This window comes from Schistocerca nitens, chromosome 1, assembly GCF_023898315.1.
Source record: "Schistocerca nitens isolate TAMUIC-IGC-003100 chromosome 1, iqSchNite1.1, whole genome shotgun sequence".
Taxonomy (NCBI): Eukaryota; Metazoa; Arthropoda; class Insecta; order Orthoptera; family Acrididae; genus Schistocerca; species Schistocerca nitens.
The window spans coordinates 1,127,075,643-1,127,095,842 of NC_064614.1; the positions used below are offsets into that span (position 1 = coordinate 1,127,075,643).

Consider the following 20,200-nt stretch of genomic DNA (forward strand, 5'->3'; position numbering starts at 1 on the left):
ATAATGTAAGGTTTATCTTTGTGTTGTAATTTTCATTATGTTATGTTATTTTTTAAAAACAGTCATACTGTGAAATCAAACCAATCTGTATATTGTGATGTCTCCGAGAGAGAACGTCCCTGACACTGTTGTATTTGTAAATCTGCAATCTTTGTGATAACTTCACATGTGGCAAATTCTTTTTGGTGTGTATGTGTGTGGTGCTTTGCACAATATGGTGATGTACAAATTACATAAGTGCTGCATATATTTTGGAATATTCGAAAAATACAATCCTGCAACTTCGCAACTATATCACCCGGAATTTTCGACGTAGGTACCATAACCACTTAACCTCACATATTTAATTACTCTGTATTTCATCGTTTGGAGGTTAGGGCGGTTCTAACACTGTTTTCCACCGTAGGGCACCAACACACCAAAAATATTTCACCACAGTGGAAGAATAAAAATCGAAAACTGACGATAATGTAAAGTGTATCTTGCAAATCAACCGAACAGCCGTCTGATGATGAACTTGCCAGTTCGAGACCGGTAACGGCGCCATTTACCTAAATAAATAGCAGTATTAATAGTGGCTGGTTGCTGTCTTCTCCTTTGTAAGAATTAACCTACAAACTTATTCGATTCAATAACGGTATCAAAAATTCCTAGTCCGGTGGTTAAACTGTGAATTTATTCCAGCATACTACCCACTTATACTTCGAGGAGAAGTGGACTGAAGTTCTCTAAGTAATAAAACCAAATAGTAGCTTGCTGCTATCACAGAATAAGAAGTAAAACTGAATTTTACTGATACCAGACGAGTGACTGCAACGCTCATTGCTTCCATAAAATAATAAGTAAATTCCCATTGGACATCGAAGAGTGAAGATTATGTACGGGGTAGCATGTCTGTCGAACACCACCAACGTGGAATGGTGGGCCAAGTTCTGTGTTGGTTGCTGCTGCGTTATGATGAGGCATGTTCCCATATCTCAAAATCGTAACGCAGAAGTTGAGCCAACTCAATTAGGAGACACGTGAGCACCTACCCTATAGTGCTGATCTCTTCCCATACAATTATGAAGCATTCGGTCCTTAAAAAAGCCTTGAAGGGTCCACGATTCCTGTCGGACGAGGACGTGTAGCAGGCAGTTACAGAACTCTTCCCGCGGAAATGTCCCACTCGTCCTAAACCTCCAGAAATGTCTCACTTTAGCTGGTGAGTCCCTATATGGTGGTATAAGGGGCGTAGAGTATAAATGGCCACGCTTTCCACTCCGAATTTTGCGATAATTCAGCCAGTCCGTTCTTGAACTGACGTAGTGAGCCGCTGCGTAGGAGTTCTTCCTACCTTTCTTGTGGGAATACTCTTGTAGTTATATATACTCTTGCAGAGGCGCAGCATCGCCGTCGGGTTCTGAAAGTGCAATACTAGTGTGCAGCTTTTAAGTAAGGAATTGGGAAGAAGTTTTTTTTTGCAAATAATTTTTAAACTGGAAGCCATTGTGGCGAGTTCATTAAGAAACACCATAAAATGAACTTGTTCACATTGATTATAAGCTAGCTGTTAACAATACGTATGTTTTTGGATAGGTTCCGTCTTTAGCAAAACACAATTTTGTTTGTTAATCCAAACATGTTTCACTGCAGTTGCAGCATCTTCGGTGGGCTTTTATTTTATGGCTATTAAAGATAAAGAATGTTCTGTATTGTTTTTATACGTGTAACTATTAGTATTTAAATCGTAATTACGATTTAAAAAATTATAGTTACATGTGTACATACAGTAAAGAACATTCTTTATGTAAACGTAGGCTTCCGCGGCCGTTGTCACAGTAAATAAAATTCTTTATCTTTAACAGCCATAAAATGAAAGCCCACTGAAGATGCTGCAACTGCAGTGAAACATGTTTGGGTTAAAAAACAAAATTGTGTTTTGCTAAAGGCGGAACCTATCCAAAAACAAACGTATTGTTAAAGCAAACACGGAAAAAAGAGCTTCAACCCCAAGATAACTATTAACAGTATGAGAGCATGCATGGTCTACCGCATGACGAGATATAAAAGCATCATATCGACGATTGCCAGCTATGACGCACAGTCTGTAACTTGAGCATGCAACGGTATAATTCGTATAAGATCGTACGTCTTCGTCTATGCCAAAGTTATTCGTTTATTTATTAATATTAATGTTTTCTGGCATTGTAAAATTGCTGAAAGATAGATTTGTGACCCATAGACTCGTCCTAACGTCTTAGTGGCAAAAGGCAATATTTGTTAGCAAATATTTATTAATAACAACTGCGTGATTCGCGCTAGAATAAATGTACTTCCCCTAAATATCTATTTGCTGACGTCACGAGCGATTTCTGCATCGGAACTTCATCCCACTAGCTCTGAAAGCGCCAGATGGCCAAACACCTTTGCTAGCCACCGTGGGAACCAACCGCTCGCTCCTTACTCTGTATGTACTGCACCGCTGATACGAGGGTTATTCGGAAAGTAAGGAACGATCGGTCACAAAATGGAAAATACAGTGAAAATCTGATGAAGCTTTGCACAGATACTTTTGGGCACTGTGTCTAGTACGCCCATCGATCGCATCATGTCGCTCTTTTCAGTTCTGAGCTCACAGTGAGAACGTAAAGATGGCTAGAAATTAGCCTCTCCCGCTAAGTATGAGGGCCTGGCGAAAGATTTCGACTGAAGATATGCAATCCACATAACATTACTGTCATGCGGTTCACTGTACACGACAATTCTCGGCCGCACTCTGCAAGAGAAACGAAGATGCTCCTGCAGCGTTTTCGATGGGAAGTGTTTGATCACCCACAATACAGCCCGTAATTGGCTACCCCTGAGGTTCACCTCTGCTCAAATGAACCGCTGGCTATGAAGATATTTTGACACAGACAACGAGCTGCAGTTCAGAGTAGAAAATGGTGGAAAAGCACTGGCGGCTGTCTAACGAGGGAATTGAAAAGTTCGTACAACGCTACGACAGATGTCTACGTCTGAGCGGCGACTGTGTAGAGAAGTAGCTGGAAGGTGTAGCTAACCGTTGCAAATAAAACAGCTTTGATTTTCACTGTCGTTTCCATTTCGCGATCTATCGTTGAGTACATTCCGAATGGCTCTCATACATTCACTTCAGATATGTGAAATAGCAAAACCGCAAATAAAGTAAAATGCGCTCTTATCTGCAAATAAGGGGTACCTTACAAGCAGAACACGGTGTTTTACCAAATGGGTATCTTCAGCCTTGTGCATTGATTGGGTGATTGAATCAATATTTGAGGCAGTTTTGTCTGATTGAACGAATTTTTCGATCACCCCTTGTAGCAATAGTAGTACAGGGTGTCCGAAATGTCTTTCCCTGATTACATAAATTGATAACTCAGGCTAGAAGTAAGATACAAATATGAAACTTGTGTCGAATTGTTTACCACTATCAAAGTTTTTTTTTCTGTTTTAGGTTCGCAGTACGTAGGTAGTGGATGAGGTGCAGTGCCCAAGAAGCCATGTTAACCAATCAGGAGGAGGCACAGTGTGTCCTGTGGTACCATGAGACACGATCACCAACCACAGTGCAGAGACACTTCCAGACAACATTTGGAAGGAATCCACCTGATGTCAAGGGTATTAAAGCCTGGTATGAGACGTTCAAGAACGCAGGATAGGTTGCTGACCTTCCGAGGTCTGGTCGACCAAGACCCTCAGTAGACAGGGTGGAAGCTGTAAGGAAGTCTTTTCTGCGAAGTCCGAAGAAATCGGTGCGCAGGGCCTCACGTGAGTTACAGATGCCAAAAAGCTCACTCCATGACATTTTACACAAACGTTTGTTGTTTCGTGCATACAAAGTGCAAATCGTTCAGGCCTTGTTGCCCAATGACAGTACACGTCGATATGACTCAGCGGTCGAAATGCTATCACGTATTGAGGACGATGATGGTTATCTCAGATGAATTGCCTTTTCCGACGAAGCGACCTTTTGTGTCACTGAAGTAGTGAATCGCCATAATGTGCGCATTTGGGGTTCACAACCCCCTGGCGAGGTCATGGAGTGCACCAGAGGCAGTCCAAAGGTGAATGTTTGGTGCGCGCTATTGCACGATCGAATTATCGGGCCATTCTTCTTCGCTGAGGCTACCATCACATCTGCAGTGTATCTGGACATGTTGCAACTGTATGCTGTTCCTCAGCTGCTTCAGTATCACTCCGATGTCTTGTTTCAGCAAGACGGTGCACCACCTCATTGGGGTTTGGACGTCCGTGCCTATTTCGATATGACCTTTCCTGGGCGATGGAGTGGTCGTAATGGGCCAACGGTTTGCCTCCACGCTCTCCTGACATAACCCCATTAGAATTCTTTTTATGGATTTATGTCAAGGACGAGGTCTACCGAACACGTGTATCAGATCTTGAAACCCTGCGGCAACGGATAACCACAGTCATTGAATCGATCCCTCCTGTGATGTTGACTAATGTGTGGGCGGAAATTGAATATCGCCTAGATGTGCTACGTGCTACCAAGGGTGCTCATATGGAAGTTTACCGATGTGTGATAAAAACTTTGATGATTTTTAAACAATTAGACACCAGTTTCATATTTATATATTACTTCTAGCCTGAGTTATCAGTTTATGAAATCAGGGAAAGACTTTTCGGACACCCTGTAGTAGTAGTAGCAGCAGTAATATCGAAATGGCGATTGTGATGGTGACCACCCCTGTTCCACCTTAGGCGTGAGTTAAATGTGGTTCAAATGGTTTGAAAGGGTACAGTACCGCCCGACATTGAAAATAGGTACGGCATACTTCATTATTTTTGTCAGAACAACACATTTTTTTTGTAAAATAACTCAATTTCAATTAATACAGTGAAGCCGGATACCAGTGTGGGAAAGAATGACAATTTATTTATTTAATTGATCACATGTGCACGCCCACAAAAGTAAATCCCTACATCCAGTTTGGTGAGATCTGTGAAATGAATGAATGTATGGTCGTCTGCTAACCGCAGATAGTGAATGTGAATATATGATCATCTTTGAGACGATCCTTTGGCCACCTTTGGTGGGACCAAAGAGATGAAATTTACCTGAGCTTTGAGCACCTGAAATGTGGCTGACCAATACGGTAGCAAGGTGCTCCCCCACTTCAGCAAAGGTGCGAGAGGACCTGGAGAACGGCCATGTTTCAACACTCTGCCGCTGGATCTTGTGCTGTGTTGTCTTAGGTGTGCTCCGTAAAGACAAAAGAGTGGAGACATGGTATGCATGTAGAATATTTAAGAGTAGTTTGTAATAATAATTTCTCTATTTCAGGAACTTTTGTGGGGAGAATTAAATGTCAGGCAGGTAATTTTAATGGGATTGTAGTAATCTTCGGAAGTGACCAACGGTCACAATGAAACCACGTGTAGCAATAAGTTGAAATACTTCCGTGTGCTTAAGTTAAGCTGAATTACTAGCGTGTGTACCATAAGTTGAAATATTTAAGAAATGGCGTGTGCAGGACTTGAAATTAGAGACGAGTACTTCCATGTGGTGAGTACTGTGTGAGTCTCAATCTGTGTATGAGACAAAGGATAAAGAGAAGTACTCGTCCATGGTATCAGTTGAGGACTCGCGTGTGTGATGAACATGTTCTTAATGTTACTTTGCGTGATATGATTCCGTGTGACGCTAGATTCAAACTCTGAGAGAGAAGCAAGGTGAGTCGGCCGTCTATCCAGCAACGCCACTTGGCTTGCATTGCACAGGAAGACGTGCAAATATCTCCAGAGTTCATAGTAGGAAAGTAGAATTACAAAGTGGGGCAGTGTCGTGTGAAACTGGGATAAATATTAATTGAAGTGGGAAAGCTGAACGTGATAATGTTGTGACTATTCCCTGTGTAGTGTTTCATATTGTAGTGTGGTGTATGTCATGTAATTTGGGTATGTGCGGTTTGCATGGGAGAGTAGCGAGGTAGTTTCAAAAGATTAGTGGGTTATGCGTGTTCCTTTTGTACTGCTCGGTCTGGAGGAAAGTTTCGTGATGATGATTGTGAGAGTCGAAGTGTGAGAAATAATGAAAGATCCACCATCCTATCCAGAAAGTGCACTGTAGCGTTAAATATTTACGAGACCATAATATAGAGATTCACCAATGTAAAGCCATGCCCACTGGGCGGAATTTCTCATGTGTTATTGTTGTAGGTTATAGAATTTGTGTGTTTAGGTTAGAGAATTTATCGGAATAAATAAGATAGTGAAATGAAAAAGATTGGTGGACTTTTCCTTCGAATTGTATGTTGTCATAATGTCCCGAATTTATAATGTGTGCGCCATTCATATTCAGTGCGGTGGCCACGTGTTGACAAAAGCCGTTAAATAAAAAAAGAAAGAAAATGTGGTATTGCCAGTGCGTAGTGTACAGTCAGAGTTCTGTAAATTACTGATAGTCAGGTGTGCGTTTCCGTTGCGTATTATTCATACAGGAGGTTGATTAGTGACTTAATTGTGAGTACGAGAGTTCATGTTACTCCATAAATTAAGAATGAATCCACTCGCTTGGCAGACCACTCATCTTACAGGCCTGACTGCTTGATGCCACAGTATGAGCAAGGCATGTGGGTGCCTCTCAGGTTCAAATGGCTCTGAGCACTATGGGACTCAACTGCTGTGGTCATCAGTCCCCTAGAACTTAGAACTACTTAAACCTAACTAACCTAAGGACATCACACACATCCATGCCCGAGGCAGGATTCGAACCTGCGACCGTAGCAGTCGCACGGTTCCGGACTGCGCGCCTAGAACCGCGAGACCACCGCTGCCGGCAGTTAAATGTGCCCGAGCATATAAGAAAGCTGGGCAGCACTCATGTAGACCACCTGAAGCACTGGAACCACCACCTTAACTTTTCTCTATTTTTTATTAATACGGTCTCGAAACTTTTTAACTTACAGAGTAGCCTGTCGTGCAAACATACTGACGCCATCTCGGATGGCTCAAACGTCACGAAGCCCATGGTTGTGCTCCGTTCTTCGATGACGACGGAGATGTCAGCTGAGAAGAGAGGATGTATGTGGCGTTGACTTACCTCTCGTCGCAGGTGCAGTGCATGAGCGTGTTGATGCGCCAGTTGAAGAGGCCGTACTTGGTCTGGAAGGCGGCGATGTAGAAGGGGCACGTGGTGTCGTGCAGGCGGCAGCAGCGGTCGGCGCCGTTGAAGCCGCCCAGCTGCGTGTAGCGCTCGGCGGAGCGGCCCTTGCCGCACCACTTGGTGCCGGGAACGCGCAGCGCGTCCACCAGGTCCCGCTTGCGCCTGCGGCACGCTCAAACGCTTACCTCCAGCCCACGGCTGCTGCCGCTGCCACGGACCGCCCCAGGGTGGACGCCATGTTGCCTTCCCTGCACCCGCGACTCTCAACCCTCGCTGGAACGACGCTGCTAATACCACATCTCTGTCCTTTCATCTCAGTACTTTGATTCCTGCCCCTACGAGACAAATCTGACCGACTGGCAGTCAGTCAGGAAGGAACCAAACTGAGTGGTCAGACGGTTGTCCCATTTGAAGATGCGCCGTGTACAACTCCCGAACGTTGTGGGTAGATACACCCTGTGGCGCGGTTGTAAACACATCTGAAGCACCGTGTGTTCAGGTTTGTAGGGAACGTACTGGCTGTCTACTTTGAGCGACGGAGTGATAAATGGTGCGGAAAACACATATTACAGCGCAAGAATTTGGTTTTCTGAGGTTAGCAGTGTCTGGGGGGGATGTTCAGTATCGTAGAGACGCCCGCCCAGTTGGCCGTGCTATCTAACGCACGGCGTTCCGGGCTGGAAGGAGCGCCTGGTGCCCGGCACGAATCCGCCCGGCGGACTTGTGTCGAGGTCCGGTGAGCCGGCCAGTCTGTGGATGGTTTTTAGGCGGTTTTCCATCTGCCTCGGCGAATGCGGGCTGGTTTCCCTTATTCCGCCTCAGCTACTTTATGTCGGTGATTGCTGCGCAAACAAGTTCTCCACGTACGCCTACACCAGCATTACTCAACCACGCGAACATAGGGGTTACACTCGTCTGGTGTGAGACGTTCCCTGGGGGGTCCACCGGGGGCCGAACCGCACAATAACCCTGGGTTTCGTGCGGGGCAGCGGAGGGGTGAAGTGGACTGCCCCATAGTCGTCGTGGGGTTGCGGACCACTGCGGCTGCGGCGGGGACGGAGCCTCTCAGTCGTTTCTAGGTCCCCGGTTAACATACAATACAATACAATCGTATAGAGAGTGTTTCCACTTGCGTAAACTGTCGCACAGGACGACCACAAATGGTCGAGGAACGAACGTCACGTCATCTCCACAAGTAAGGCTGTGAGTCAGATAGGCACTAATTTGAATGTAGGACGTCAGGAAACCATTTATATGTGGACTGTAAGGAGACAAATGGACCATAAAGGCTTCTATAACCGACGAGCGACTTCTGTCCCTTTGGTTTCCGACGACTTTTGGCCTCTTACTGTATTAGGTCGTATACTATGTCGAACAGTACTACCGCGTCGCCTCATATACGCTGAAAACTAAAAAACATCCGAATTAATGGTCCGATGTAAACACGATTTGTAGACTAAATATCATTAACGAGCTCCTCGTCGAGGCCGTGAAGGCGAGGGGAATGTCTTTTGCCCGGCGTATCGTCCTCTGTCTTACAGTGTCATGGGGATGCCGTATGGAGGACATGTGGTCAGTTCATCGCTCTCCCGTACGTTTTGCGAACTTTCTAGACCCTTGACACGCTACTACTCTGTCAAACAACTCCTCAATTGACATCATGAAGCCGAGTGCACCCCATGTCAGTCCTCCCGCCATAGAAAAATCTTGGCAGGATCAGAAATCAGACCTGGGTTCTCCATACGGCAGCCATCGACATTGACCATTCAGCCACAGAAGCGGACTACATACCAATAGCCGTTACGTAAATAATTAAAATTCCAGCGAGAGCCCTAAACTGACATCAGAATGCATTAGCATTGACGTATTGTGACCATCTTATCGTCCCTTGATAGGGTATACAGGGTGTCTCGATCCTTTTGGTTGAAATTGAAACAGGTGCTAGTACGTCCACAACCGATTACATTGACGTAGGGAACCAATGGTCGGAAATGCATATTCATTGTGTAATGGACATACACACCGTACACCGCATAACAACAATGTTGTTCATCGTAATGGTTCAAAGTGACAACCGCCAGTCTCAGTGCATGTGTGGCAATGGCGCATGAAGTTCTGCCGGAATTTCTCAAAGTTCCCTGGTTTCTGTTGTACCAGGAGACAGGCAGCTTGGACCCTAGAAAGCAGGTCTTCATCCGCTTCTACGGGGGTTTCCATACACCAAATGTTGACGAAACCCCAGAGGAAAAAAATCCAGAGATGTGAGATCCAGCGATCGTGCTGGCCATGGTACGGGACCTCCAGTGGTGTACGTTGTGTATGTCCGTAACACAATAAATTTCAGTATGTCATGAACAATATCGTATACCGCCCATAGGATATACTGAACTGCTGCGATAAGGTTCGCAGTTGCGCACTCCGGTCGTTTCAAATTGCTGCCTCAATGGCCCCAACATTCTGCGAGGTTGGAGCCATTACCGGCCGCCTGAAGCGCGTCGAATCACTTAGGTTCACACGAGCCTCTTGGAACAATACACACCACTGCTACGGTCCATGCAGTCGCCTCCACACGTGTTACGCCTGTACCTGAATTTCCGGTTTATACACAATGGACCACGAAAACTGAATTATACTTCGCTGCTCTTCACAAGTTGACGGCAGTAGCATGCGAGCCATGTTTGTTTCGTAGTACATACTTCTCTCGCTAGAGCTGCACGTAAAAATAAAATAGCCTCTGTAGCGCGAAATTCAAACTATATCGTCCTGAAATTTCAGCATTCCAAGTGTAATACCAGGGGAGAACGAAATTACTGTGCGTTACTTTCCGATCCTCCCTCGTACTTTGTCAGATAAGGAAATAGTAGAGAGGATCGTGGAAGTTGGATTTAGATCCCTTGTCTTTTAAATGGGGTCCAGAATCCTCACCGTGGCACATCGCTAGAGCTCCACGTAAAAATAAAATACCCTCTGTAGCGCGAACTTCAAACTATATCGTCGTGAAATTTCGACATTCCAAGTGTAATACCAGGGAAGAACAAAATTACTGAACGTAGCTTTCCGATCTTCTCTCGTACTTTGTCAGATAAGGAAATAATAGAGAGGATCGTGGAAGTTGGATTTGGATTTGGATCCCTTGTCTTTTAAATGGAGTCCAGAATCCTCACCGTGGCACATCGTTGAGGATCGTCAGTCGACGAGAGGCGTGTCAGTGGAGCCCTTCCGGGTATCACGAGGGAGAACTGTCAGGTGAGCCGCAGCGAGGTGAGAGGAAACACTTGCGCGCTTATCGGCCACAATTAATTCCCGGCGTCTCGGACACGCCGGCCTACGCCCAGGCGCTAAATCAGAGGCCGACTTATCGCCGTCTGAGGCGGAGCGGCGCATCCCGCCTTATCCCGGACCGGTCCCCGCACAGATCTGTTCCTCCCGGAACGATCGCCGTAAAAGAGATTAACGCCAGTCAAAAGATGGACGCCATAACGCCGGGGAGGTGCCCGCCGGGGTAATGACTTGGCGAAACTTATCGTGCTCACCGCGCCCCACAGCCGGGACCGCCGACGTTAATTGAGTCTGCCCGTCCGTAATAAGGAGCCGGAGGCGGGCATTTGGGGATAATTTATACACGATACCACTCTGGCCGGCTGGAACGAAATTCCGGCTCTTTTACTGCCAGCGTCCACAGGCCGCGCGGTTGGTAGGAGGCGACCGAGCTACGGCGCGGCAGTACAACGGCGTCTTTTACAAGGCGAATCGCGTAAGACGATATACCTTTTTTCTTTCGTGAATGGTTCAAGATACCAAACGACGTTTTCGGCAAATGATAGTGGGCAAAGGCGCGTAATTCTGCGGTAAGTTTCTACATCTACATATATATACTCCGCTAGCCACCAAGCGGTGTGTGACGGAGGGCACAATTCGCGCCACGCGCCAAAGTCATATTCCCCCCCCCCCCCCCCGCCCCTCTGTTCCACTCGCGGATCGCGCGAGGGAAAAACGACTGTCTGAACGCCGCAATACGAGCTCTAATTTCCCTTATCTTTGAATGGTGATCATTGCTCGATTTGAAAGTTGGTGGTAATAATATATGCTCTACATCCTCGGTGAAGATCGGATTTCGGAATTTAGTGAGCAGCCCCTTCTGTTTAGCGCGCCTTCTATCTCCAAGTGTGTCCCACTTCAGACTTTCTATGAGATTTGTAACGCTCTCGCGATGGTTCAAATGGCTCTGAGCACTATGGGACTTAACAGCTGTGGTCATCAGTCCCCTAGAACTTAGAACTACTTAAACCTAACTAACCTAAGGACATCACACACATCCATGCCCGAGGCAGGATTCGAACCTGCGACCGTAGCAGTCGCGCGGTTCCGGACTGGGCGCCTAGAACCGCTGGACCACCGCGGCCGCTCTCGCGATGGCTAAATGTACCAGTCACGAATCTTTCCGCTCTTCTTTGGAACTTCTAAATCTCTTGAATCAGACTCAACTGGTAAGGGTCTCACACAGACGAACAGTAAGACTGGACGAACTAACGTATTGTAAGTTATTTCCCTTGTTGAAGGACTGGATCGCTTCAGGATTCTACCAATAAACTGCAATCTAGAGTTCGCCTCACCCGTTACTTGTGTATTCTGATCATTCCATTTGAGATCATTTCGAATAGTCACACGCAGATACTTGACGGACGTTACCGCTTCCAAAGACTGGGCATTTATTTTGTACTCGTACATTAATGGGGATCTTCGCCTTGTTATACGCAGTAGGTTACACTTACTAATAATGAGAGATAACTGCCAGTCATTACACCACGCATTTATTTTCTACAAATCCTCATTGGCTTGTTCACAACTTTCGTGTGATACTACTTTCCTGCATCATCGACAAACAGTCTAAGGCCGCTGTCAATACCATCAACCAGATCGTTTATGTAAATCGTAAAAAAGCAGAGGACCTATTACGCTGCCCTGGAGCACACCTGAAGTTACGCTTGTTTCTGTTGAACTCACCCCGTTCAGGACGTCATAATGCTCCCTGTCTGTTAGAAAACTTTCTGTCCAACCGCATATGTCATCGGATAGACCGTAACCGCGCAACTTTTTGGAGCAAGCGACAGTGCGTAACCGAGTCGAATGCCTTTCGAAAGTCGAGAAATACGGCATCAACCCGGGAGCCGGTATCTAGTGCCTGTTGTATATCACGCACAATGAGGGCCAGCTGTGTCTCGCATGACTGCTGTTTCCTAAAACCGTGCTGGTTTCTGCAGATGAGCTTCTCAGAGTCTAGAAAGGTCATCATGTTGGAATTGATTATTGCGGTGCAAACACCATCGAGCGTGACTCTCACGTTTCATTTAGATAACAAACCCAATAAATCATAATTATATTACTACTGTGTTACAGAATAACCAGGGACAAGAAAGAAGTACGCGTAATTAGGTTTAATTTTATACATTTTATTCAATTCTGTTAGTGTTTCTTCCTTGTCTGTAATGGTGAGAAAGCTAGGCCCTCTGTCTGCCTACAGGGACTAACGGCAGATGTACGTTATGTGGGCATTCGTGGAGACAACCTGCATCCCTTAGTGGTATTTGAACAGGCATACGCGACATTTCACCGCTCTTTGTTTGCACGCATGTGGCTTGACGAAATTCATGTTAATTCACTACCATGACTTGACTACCTCACATCAACCCATTTTTGCAAAGTTAATAAAAAGAAAACAAAAGGGTAAAGTTTGCGATAGCTCTGGAGGACCGCGTGATGCTGACCGACCGCCGTGTCATCCATTGCCATGTGGCAAATTGCGGATGCGGTATTCTAGGAGTGTGGGCTCAGCACACCGCTCCCCCGGCCGTTGTTTGCCTCCCAAACCTTGGAGCCGTTAATTCTCATTCAATATGTTCTTCAGTTGTCCCCACTTGGTTGAGATGACCAAGTTCCAGCCCTCCCGCCGAAGAATAATCTCTGGCAGTACCTGGAATATAACCCAGGCCAGGACACCGCTGTTCTGTCGTCCAGAGTTGGGCGCCAATGACAATCACAAAGTTTTGTGCCAAGATGATAGCAAAGAGACCCGAATCCATTTTGCTCAGACAGCATTACAGTCAAAGAAGAAACACCAAAAGAACCGGAAAAATTTAGCGTAATATTATAACTTCGTTCTAGTTTATTGTATGATCGGGACGTATTTCGATTCACCACTTAATATAAGTGATAATTATTGTAAACAGCTTCTGTTATTACATGCAAAAGAAATATATAATGCATGTCATTTATGTTTTTTCATAGAAGTAATCTTTCTCTTTCTCTGTCTTTTTCAATCTCTCAAAGAACTTCACAAATTGTTCGTACGACTGGGCATCAACACATGCTTTAAAGTACATATTTTTCTCCTAAAAGGTGTCTCGATCTGAAAGTTCCAGTATGCAAGAGGCAAAAGAGTTGAAACATCAATTTTCCTCTAATATCACTATCATCCTCACATCTGAAAACATAACTTACAAAATTGTCATGTAATTCTTGAGAAATTGTTAGTTTCACGTACAAGTGAGTCTACTGTTACGGAGAACTTCTGTATTTCGCGTTCTGTTATCCTTATACATTTCTTTAAATCATCGGATATACTACTTATGTAAAATGATGGTGGCCTGCATGGTACTTAGCAACGAAGAAAAAGGTAAATATTATGGTCTATAGAAATGAAAGAATCACAAAGGACACCAGAAGGTTGGACTCGCTCGGTACTGGACGGGTCTTTCAACTGCGTCCAACGAATGGAAGTGCAGTATCTTAACACTGCGCTTTCTCGACGGGTTGCTATAATTTAAAGGTTTCTTCATGATTTCTTTCTCACATTTAGATAATGACAGGACCTAATGCACAAAAATATTTTATTCAAACTATCGTCATTATTATTCAGTTTATTTCTCTATTTGATCAGTGCCCAGTATCCAGCACATAGTATTCCCTCTACAGAGGCTCATTCGGCCGTACGAAGGTGTCCCATGGCTACTGTAGCACAAGAGCAAACTGAGAATGAAAGAGAAAGAAGAGACTTAAGAAGGATAAAAGAGGGGGAAAGTGCTGCGAGTGTATTCTGGAGACCGCGTACAGAATAATTGTGCGACCCATTTTTCAGTACTTCTCCAGTGTTTGGGATACCCACCAGATTGTATTTTAAAGAGACCTCGAAGAAGTTCAGAGGCGAGCTTTAGATTTGCTATCTCTCGGTTGCATCAGTACGAGAGTTTTGTGGAAATGTTCACTGAGATTCATCCTTGATGGGAAGAAACGATCTATTTGAGAATGCTATTTGAGAATGCTATTTGAGAATGCAAGCGAGGAAGTTTGGAGAAGCAGGCTGCAGAACGATTCTACCGCGTCCAGTGTTTACCCCGCATAAGGATAATAAGGAGAAAATACATTGAGTGGCCAAAAGTAATGAGAAGCCGTCGGCTGCTGAAGTGTATATGGTGCGTCTGCATATAGTCCAGACAGAAATGGGGTCACGACATCCCACATTCAAGTCGGAATCAATCTTACGTTACTTTGTCGATGGTTCTGCTGAGATGACGTGACGTCCGATCGTTGTGTGGCAGTTTATGCGTGTGGAAACATTGTTTCGTTATGCTGAAGGTCCACTATAGATGCTGTTTACCTTGGAAAAGTCGAACCGTTACTTAAACTCGGACGTGCTTACACCCACGAGTCTTGCACCTATTATCATCCTACGTTCGAAGGTGATTGACTGGTGATGTGCTGCCATTTTCACTATACACTAGGTTTTAAGAGACTGCTTGGGTATGGAGTCTATACTCGCGCCATGTGTTGCTGCAGTCGGGTGTCACACACGGTTCATTTTCGAATGTTACAACCATTGCCATGAGTTTTGGACACTCAAGCGAGGTAAGGTCTCACACATACAGGCAATAATCTTTCCCTTGCTCGTTTTATGAGTGGGACTGGAAGGGAAATTGGTACAAAGGTATCTCCAGTCTATAAAACACGTTGGATTGCGGACTGTGGATAAATATGTTGAAGGAAGGACTCTGTCTAGGCTGCCACAGATTGGAAGTATAAACTCTCCATCGAAGACCACGCCTCAAAGTTGGACAAACAACGCTGTAGAAACGACGCAGGTGAGCTTCAACTGTGTCTAAGTGAATACCGGCGAAGAAGGTCAACATTACCCAGTTGTAGTGGTCAGACGACCTGCGAGGACCGTGACGCTCTATTGGTTTCCGTTCACTGGTCCTTTCTGAAGCAAGTCCTCCCTACTTTACCTGCAGTAAAAGTGTTGGCACGGCCAACAGGAGAGAGCCGGAGGCCCGAGCAAGGACGTCGAATAGTGCAAGCAGAACACAGTCGGTGTGAGGCGTCGTGTTATGTTTACCTATGGTCGCAGTGGCAGTGGCTGATGGTGAAGGGCCGGTAGTTGAAGAAGTGGTACTTGGTGGTGAAGGCGTTGATGTTGGCGCGGCAGCGGTCGTGCTGTCGGCAGCAGCGGTCCTCCCGGCTGAGCGGCCCCAGGCGGCCGTACGTCGCCACGTCCCCGTTTGGCCCGCACCACAGCGTGCCAGGCGCCATCAGCATCGAGCGTAGCGAGCGCTTCGTCCTGCCCACACACCACCGCTCGTCACTCACCGGCCTGACCGCACCTCCACCTGTCATTCACTGGCCACCACCTCCCAAAGTAATACCAGCTTTCCTCCAGTCTTGCTTGGTTAGATGATGCTACACTGGTTTCAATAACAGCTGTCCTTTGAGCGGAGCAACCCAGTATAAATTTTTCGCACGTCCCCTCCCTGATTTTGTGTTTCATACAACGACAGTAAAACGAAACACGACAAAACCTGTAAACCCATCCTATCTCTTAAGTATTACCCCTCCACGGCAGTCTGTAATATCGTTGCACCAAATTTGCTCACAAAAATCTATGGAGATATTAAAGTGATACACGAAAGAACACTGTTTACAAAATAATTTTCCCTGCTTCAGTCATCTTTTACTACACTACTGGCCATTAAAATTGCTACACCAAGAAGAAATGCAAATGATAAACGGGTATTCATTGGACAAATATATTATACTAGAAATGACATGTGATTACATTTTCACGCAATTTGAGTGTATAGATCCTGAGAAATCAGTATCCACAACAACCTATGGCTGTAATAACGGCCTTGATACGCCTGGGCATTGAGTCAAACAGAGCTTGGATGGCGTGTACAGGTACAGCAGCCCATGCAGTTTCAACACGATACCACAGTTCATCAAGAGTAGTGACTGACGTATTGTGACGAGCCCGTTGCTCGGCCACCATTGACCAGACGTTTCCAGTTGGTGACAGATCTGGAGAATGTGCTGGCCAGGGCAGCAGTCGAACATTTTCTGTATGCGGAAAGGCCCGTACAGGACCTGCAACATGCGGTCGTGCATTATCCAGCTGAAATGTAGGGTTTCGCAGGGATCGAATGAGGGTAGAGCCACGGGTCAAAACACATCTGAAATGTAACGTCCACTGTTCAGTGCGAACAAGAGGTCACCGAGACGTGTAACCAATGGCACCCCATACCATCACGCCGGGTGATACGCCATTATGGCGATGACGAATACACGCTTCCAATGTGCGTTCACCGCGATGTCGCCATACACGGATGCGACCATCATGATGCTGTAAATAGAACCTGGATTCATCCGAAAAAATGACATTTGGCCATTCGTGCACCCAGGTTCGTCGTTGAGTACACCATCCCAGGCGCTCCTGGCTGTGATGCAGCGTCAAGGGTAACCGCAGCCATGGTCTCCGAGCTGATAGTCCACGCTGCTGCAAACGTCGTCGAACTGTTCGTGCAGATGGTTGTTGTCTTGCAAACGTGCCCATCTGTTGACTCAGGGATCGAGACGTGGCTGCACGATCCGTTACAGCCATGCCTGTTATCTCGACTGCTAGTGATACGAGGCCGTTCGGATCCAGCACGGTGTTCCGTATTACCCTCCTGAACCCACCGATTCCGTATTCTGCTAACAGTCATTGTATCTCGACCAACGCGAGCAGCAATGTCGCGACACGATAAACCGTAATCGCGATAGGCTACAATCCGACCTTTATTAAAGTCGGAAACGTGATGGTAAGCATTTCTCCTCCTTTCACGAGGCATCAGATCAACGTTTCACCATACAACGCCGGTCAACTGCTGTCTGTGTATGAGAAATCGGTTGGAAACTTTCCTCATGTCAACACGTTGTAGGTGTCGCCAACGGCGCAAACATTGTGTGAATGCTGTGAAAAGCTAATCATTTGCATATCACAGCATCTTCTTCCTGTCGGTTAAATTTCGCGTCTGTAGCACGTCATCGTCGTGGTGTAGCAATTTTAATGGCCAGTAGTGTAATATGTATCATTACGACACAGGAACATGCTGCCATTAACAGGGGTATTACAAATACATAATAGATTTAACGTAGGGTATCTGTCGAGGTGGATCCGAAACGCTTTCAAATACTAAGTGCAACATTTTCATATTCTTTCTCTCGATACGTGCAAACTATTAGCCCTAAAGAAAAAAAAATTAACAGGACCTTACTGTAGGAAATTTAATGTAGTTAAATTTTGTACTATGGTACGGTCTCACTGAAGGCCGCAGCTTTCGTATTATTTTAGAGAAACGCACAAAAGTGACCTTCAAACGCGTTTTTCTTGAATAACTCGAAAACCGTGTCCTCTAGCGAAAATGTCTCACAGTACAAAAAAAAAAAAAAAAAAAAAAATGGCTCTGAGCACTTTGGGACTCAACTGCTGTGGTCATTAGTCCCCTAGAACTTAGAACTACTTAAACCTATCACAGTACAAAATTTAATTACATTTATTTTTCTTCAAAGAGGTTGTAAGGGGTTCACTACCCAGCTGGAGCAAAATGTAATTTCGATGTGTTGCTCACAAGCTGCCTACGACAGAAAATATCCTTGCTGCGATAGAGTCGCAGGTCGGAGCAGTCTCGGTAGCAGTTGCAGTCTCTCGCTGCTACAGGGCAGTTGTAGTCTGTCGTTGGTACAGTGCAATTCGTAGCCATGTATTGTAGGGTAAATTTTATATTTTATTGGCATGCGCGTAATTAAGTGACTTGTCTGAAATGTTAATATGAATTTGTTTCAATCTTTTTTGTGATTCTTCAGCACCAGTTGACCCAGATTTGTAATATTCAATTTTTCATACACTGGATTGGAGATCTTTATTAATAATGTAAAAGATTTTCAGAATATAAATTTTACCAGTCAACAAAAAAAGAAGGAATAATTTTGCCTCAAGTCATTGCCAGTCCCGATCCAGTCATTTATTTAAATTTAAATATTTCAGAAATTTTCTCAGATCATAGTCATGTGGTCTTTAGTAATCAGACGACCAGCTGTGCAGCTGTGTCAATAAGCAAAGTCAGTTTTTCTAATAATTCAGATCTCAGACAAATGTAGATAGGCCAGCATTCCACTAAGCTGTGCCATTCACGAGCAGATATATAGACAGCGTTATCCGGCGACACCATCAAGAGGTAAGAATTTTTCAGTTTATTCAGGTTGATTTCACAGGCCATAGAGTAACGCTGCTTACGTCGAAATTTATACAGTAAGCGACTGCAACTGCTGCCGAGACTGCTCTGACCTGCGACTCTATTGCAGCAAAGATATTTTCTGTCGTAGGCAGCGCGTGAGCAACACATCGAAAGTACATTTTGCTCCAGCAGGGTAGTGAACCCTTTACAAGGTCTTGGTGTTTTTTTTTTTTTTTTTTTTTTTGAACGAGAGAAAATGAAAATCTCGCACGTGGTTTTTCAAGGCGTTGTAGGCAGCATAGAACCCGTAGGTGTGAGCAGCTGAATCACCATATATATCTTGATGCTACTTTACGTCATTTCCGTGTTATGTCGCCACACGCTACCTGTATGCAACGGAAGGGAGTGAGTCGTTTTATTCTCAGTTTTTCCACTGACGCTTCTGTTCCTCTGACTTTCCTTTATCCTTTTCCTATTATTTAATCGAGTATGTGAATTAAGATAAATGAATGTGTTTCGTGAAGGCAGGCAGTAGCTGTAGTCCGCTACCGTAGTTTTGCAACCAGTATCAGCGTAGGTGGAAACGCAGACAGAACTAACTATACCGTCAGGGTAGGTGGGTGGTCAGGTAAACTCAGTTAAGTTGGCATGGCGAATACCGTGGTTCTCGTTCGTGCCTGTCCACGTTTGAAAACTGAGAGCTATTACGATACATCTGGTCTAGGGCATTCTTTCGTTGAGACTTGGGAAAAACTTGGGTTGACATATTTAAATATACTTAGTGTGCGATATTTGCTCTTAATAATCTCATTCAGCGTTTTCTACACTATCAGGAATTCCTGTAAGCTACTGTAGCACTAGTTTTATGGGCGTTTTGATTATTAGTACGTTTTTTGGTAGTAAGTATTCTGTGTGGAAGTTTATTTGAAACACTAAGAGTAAAGCACAAAGGAATTTGTTCTCGTGTACAGCTCCTAAAGTGGGACTCATTTCAATGTGTAAAGTAAATTAGAAAAGAATGGTTGAGGAAAATTATGGGAAGTAGAAGTTTGGTGGTTTTGTTCATGAATGGTTTTAGGAATTGAGTCCATTCTTTCATTAATCTGCAGCAATGACACGCATCTTCAACACTTATGTATTACCTACAGAATTTTCCAAATGAAAGTTGATTTTCTTTGGAATAAGTGGGTTCTTTCTTTATGTGAATGATGGTATGATCAGCCAAGTATTCAGAGTCCATCAAAATTCATTACTGTTTACGACTGAACAAATCTAATCTTGTGTAACATTAGTACCTACAAGTGTGGATTATCTTCCTTGGTTTTTGTAATGTCTAATAAAACATATTATTTCTGGCTTGCTGCATGCTCATAGTTGAACCAGGGCTTTTCTTGAGTATTTAGCTTGGTAGCGGTTGTTTACAGTGGAGAATCACGTTCATTGCTGTTTCTTCGACAAATGCATGGGCGTGTGATTGCGTTATCTTCTGTCCTAAGCCCCATGATTCTTTTGTTTGCTCATCCAT

General features: G+C 44.9%; 1 protein-coding gene across 2 annotated transcripts in view; it reads right to left on the reverse strand.

The window, feature by feature from the left end:
* LOC126199346 (uncharacterized) overlaps positions 1-20,200 on the reverse strand; it is a 482,736-nt gene that overhangs the window by 211,248 nt on the left and 251,288 nt on the right. Inside the window, exon 4 of one of the 2 annotated variants that reach the window (XM_049936208.1) lies at positions 15,522-15,743. The exons of the other annotated variant lie outside the window; for it this stretch is intronic. Within the exon in view, the coding sequence (XP_049792165.1) occupies positions 15,522-15,743 (222 nt within the window). The remainder of the gene's footprint in view (positions 1-15,521; positions 15,744-20,200) is intronic. 2 annotated transcript variants of the gene reach the window in all.